Source organism: Egretta garzetta, unplaced genomic scaffold, assembly GCF_000687185.1.
Source record: "Egretta garzetta isolate BGI_Z169 unplaced genomic scaffold, ASM68718v1 scaffold112, whole genome shotgun sequence".
In the NCBI taxonomy this organism is placed as follows: Eukaryota; Metazoa; Chordata; class Aves; order Pelecaniformes; family Ardeidae; genus Egretta; species Egretta garzetta.
In genome coordinates this window covers 1,851,335-1,855,453 of record NW_009258884.1, presented here as the reverse complement: position 1 = coordinate 1,855,453, position 4,119 = coordinate 1,851,335, and the positions used below count along the sequence as shown (strand labels likewise).

The 4,119-nt window shown below is 55.1% G+C and overlaps 1 protein-coding gene across 7 annotated transcripts in view; it reads left to right on the top strand.

The window, feature by feature from the left end:
* The window catches only part of DOC2B (double C2 domain beta), a 51,618-nt gene extending 47,514 nt beyond the window's left edge, over window positions 1-4,104 (top strand). For all 7 annotated transcript variants that reach the window (XM_035889540.1, XM_035889536.1, XM_035889537.1 and 4 more), the window contains 3 exons: window positions 1,961-2,042; window positions 2,479-2,575; window positions 3,248-4,104. In XM_035889540.1, coding sequence (XP_035745433.1) covers window positions 1,961-2,042; window positions 2,479-2,575; window positions 3,248-3,384 — 316 coding nt within the window. In that variant the 3' untranslated portion in view covers window positions 3,385-4,104. The remainder of the gene's footprint in view (window positions 1-1,960; window positions 2,043-2,478; window positions 2,576-3,247) is intronic.
* Window positions 4,105-4,119: the final 15 nt, after the last annotated feature.

The following is a 4,119-nucleotide window of genomic DNA, read 5'->3' as shown; positions in this document are numbered from 1 at the left end:
CCCACTGCCAGGCTTTGCACTGCCTTGCTTGGGAGAGGGTCTGTGACATGGACATGGCCCCTGGGGACAGAATTGGTGGCCCAAAGCAGGCAGGTATGGTCAGGTTTTGCTGACGGCCCGGCCCCAGCCCGGCGGATGGTGGGTCGCAGCTGGCAGCGTGGGGATGGGTATCTCCCAAGCAGGACAGTGCTTGTGCCCAGTGGTCCTGGACCTTGCTCGGCACCTGCAGACGCCTTTGCTTTCCTTCCTGGTGACAGCCCCAGCCGTTTCGCTCTTTGAAGCCCGCACTGTCCCTGCTGGGTCAGGTCTGACCCTTCTGGCCAGCAGCATTGGGGCGCAGGCATCCCCCCCTCCTGGCCCCAGGGGACGGGCAGTTAATTGCCCCTTTCCCCAGGTCCCAAGGGAGAGGAGGCTCCCAGCTCAGCTCCCAGCCTGGCAGCAGGGCCACCACCCTAGGCTTTGGAAAGGCTCTAATTACAGCGTGTGTGTAATTAGGTCAGACAGCACTTTAATCGCAACCTGTGGCTCCAGTGGCTCCAGGGCCTGGTTAACAGAGCTGAGGGCACATTTACGGGTCCTGCTGACACTTTCCGATGCAAATGACTGGGAGTACCTTCCTTTTGAAAAATACCAACGATACTAAAGAAAAAAAAAAAAAAGAGACATTAAAATGACTGTAATGGGCTGCTGTGACTCGGCCTCACCCAAGTGATTCAGGGAATTTGGTGTCATCCAGGGGCTGCTAAGGGATGCTGAGGAAGGGGATGGTTTGCTGACGCAGAGCTGGGCTGGCGTGGGGCCCTGCATGGCCGCAGCTTCTGTTTTTTGGGTGGGTGGCATTTTTCAAACTCGCTCTCTGTTCTGCAAAGCAGGGGCCCATGGCAAGGAAGGGCCAGCAGTCCCCCGTGCACCTATCCCACCTCCCTGTCCCCACTGCCCTGACCCAAACTCTGGCACTTTCAGGGATGATATTTGCTAAGGCAGAGCTGCTGGGATGAGCCACGCCTGACGCCTGGGAGGCCAGTAATGGAGTTTATCGGCAGCATGCTTTTGCCTTCCTAGTTAATTGTTAATTAGGAGTGGAGGTATTTGCATAAAAATCCACTCCTGCTTTTTTAAAATGCCCATCGAAGGCTCAGTCCCTGAAGTAACATAATTCCCGTTGTTGTACACATTCGTTTTGTAGGTGCCCCTTGTGCTATCTGCAGTAGGTTGTACCTGCAGGGCTTGAATCAGAGCAGATAGACAAGTGATGCTTCTCGGTACAAGCCCTAATTTTTTAATTATGAACAAGATCTGGAAAGTGCAACAAGGAAGCAGAACTGATGTTTAAAGGAGCAGCAGTGAAACGATGATGGATTGACTTTGGCCTGGCCCAGATTTCAGGTGCCCTCTCTACTTGATGACACTTTAATCTCATTTGCTTTTCGGCCCTGCTGTTGTGCTGCAAAATATCTGCAGGAAACAGCGGTGCACGGAACTGCAGCTGCTGCACTTGGTCCTGCTCCCTCCTACGCACCTGCGTGTGGTTTCTGCCTCCCAGCAAGGCTCTGGATGAGCATACCCGTTGCACAGTCCCAAGTCTGGACTGGGAGCATTTGCTTTTGGGAGCTGGGAGCATGTGTGGGGTGCCAGTGTCCCCTAGGGACTGGAGATGGGATAATCAGTGCTCTCCGATGGCAGCCAGAGACTGTCTTGTGGTAATGTGGGGAGTTGCTGCTTCCTTCCAGCCACCTCCAGCATTTTGGCAGGGGAAGGGAGGGAAGGAGGAAGCTGCAGGTTTGGGGGGGGCCTGGGTCCCCACCTCCCCCTGCCTCTGCTCAGGAGCTGGTCCCGCAGCCGCAGGTGCCCCCAGCCCTGCCCGGGCTGCAGGGGAGGGCCCGGGCAGCCCTACCTGCCCTCCTCGCTGGGAGAGGGCACGGGACCTGTGTGTGACCATGCTGTGTTGGTTTCGTTGCAGTTACTTGAAACCAGATGAGGACAAGAAATCAAAGCATAAGACGGCGGTGAAGAAGAAGACGCTGAACCCCGAGTTCAATGAGGTGGGTTTTCCCCAGTTGTGGTTCTCGCCTAGGGGCTTTTCTCAGTTCTCGGAATTAAAAGGAAAAAAAACCCCAACCCCAGCCATTAGGCGAGGGATTGAGACTGAGTTCCCTGTGGGTGGCAAAGGGCAACAGCCTGAGGAGGAGGATGGACAGCCCCAACCCCCTCCCAGGGTCCCAGCCCCTGCAGGCATAATGAGGTGGGTTTTCCCCAGTTGTGGTTCTCGCCTAGGGGCTTTTCTCAGTTCTCGGAATTAAAAGGAAAAAAAACCCCAACCCCAGCCATTAGGCGAGGGATTGAGACTGAGTTCCCTGTGGGTGGCAAAGGGCAACAGCCTGAGGAGGAGGAGGGACAGCCCCAGCCCCCTCCCAGGGTCCCAGCCCCTGCAGGCACCCGGCATGGGTTCATCCCGGCTCTGTCTCCGCTCCCCAACAGGAGTTTTGCTATGAGATAAAGCACAGCGACCTGGCGAAAAAGACCTTGGAAGTCACAGTGTGGGACTACGATATCGGGAAATCAAACGATTTCATAGGTAAGTAAGCAGGGACTCCAGAAGGTCTCCTTGGCCTAATTTTTTTTTATCTTCACCTTCTGTGCCTCTTCTTTTTTCAACTACTGCTCTTCTGCACTTCTCCAGCCCCCCGGTTTGTTCTCCATCCCCACGTTCATTCTTGCTGGGTTTCTGTTTTGCTTTTACCCCTCTCCTGCACCTGGGCCTCCTCTCCTGCAGCCGGCCCTGATGCTCCTCACTTCAGACATCCCCCATGCAAGGAGCACCCAAACGGGGAGAAGATGCATCTCCCTCTCCCCTTCTGTTTTCAGATCTTTTCTTCTAAATAAAACACAGATTTAAGAGGGAAGTTTCATTTATGTCCGTTGGCGGTCTAGGCTTGTTGTGATTTTGTTACTGGTCACTGTGATTATTGCTAACAACTGCCCAGTATCTCTGACAGCCGCTGCAATTGTAACGAGCATCCAGCCCTTGGCGTAAGAACAAGCTGCCCGGGGCAGGTCCCAGACCACAGCCGGGAGGGGCCGGGGAAGCCGGGCTGTGATTGCCTGTGTGTCACAGCAGGTCGGGGCATCGGATGCCATGGGAGTGGCTGCATGACCTGGTTCCATCTGGCATCCCTCAGCATCCCCCGGCATCCCTCTCAGGGCTGATGCTCACCCCCACCTCTCCCTCTCTCTGTCTCCTCTCAAGGTGGAGTCGTGTTAGGAATTAATGCCAAAGGCGAGCGGCTGAAGCACTGGTTCGACTGCCTGAAAAACAAGGACAAGAAAATCGAGCGCTGGCACACGCTAACGAACGAGCTGCCGGGGGCCGTCCTCAGCGACTGAGCTGAGGCGGGCACCGTTCTGCCGGCCCCAGCCTTTGGACTTCTCTCATTTACGGCTTTGGATACAGGGGATCGCGGTACCGGGGCGGCCGGGACACCCCACGCCACGGCCCGGCTGCAGGGAAACCCTTCCCAGGGAACAAGGCAGCGGCGGTTTGCTCTGCTCAGCAGGTGCCGTCCCCTAAGGCTTTTCCAAAATGCCTCGTTGCACCCTGACACACTCACACACCCACTCACGAGCATGCACGTGCATGCGCACACACACACACGTGTGCCCACGCACACGGACGCCACACGCCTGCATGCACTGCAGTTCTGACTCCTCTCCTAACTCTTTGCTATACTGAATTACCTTCTCGCTGCCTTGCAATTCAGTGGCAAAAATGAATGCATCAGTCTCCGTTTGTGTATCTAATAATGAGCAAAAGGTGTCACTAAAACCTGGAACTATTTCCTCAAGGCAATTGTGCCATATTTCTGGTGGTTTGTCAGTCTCTGTGGTTTGGGCCTAAACAGTCTTTTATGCATTTAAACCTCCTCTGTTGGAATGATTGTGTCCCCTGATAACCTGGGAAGACTGTTTGCTTTTCTTCCAGAAATGTTGTGCTCGTCCTCTCCAATAACCCGTGTGACGTTAGCCAGCAAGCTGAAGGCGCTGTGCAGACCACGGCTTCCCTCTCACGGTCCCCAGGATCGGGTGGCTTCACATGTGCAGAATTGGGGGAGGCAAAATAAA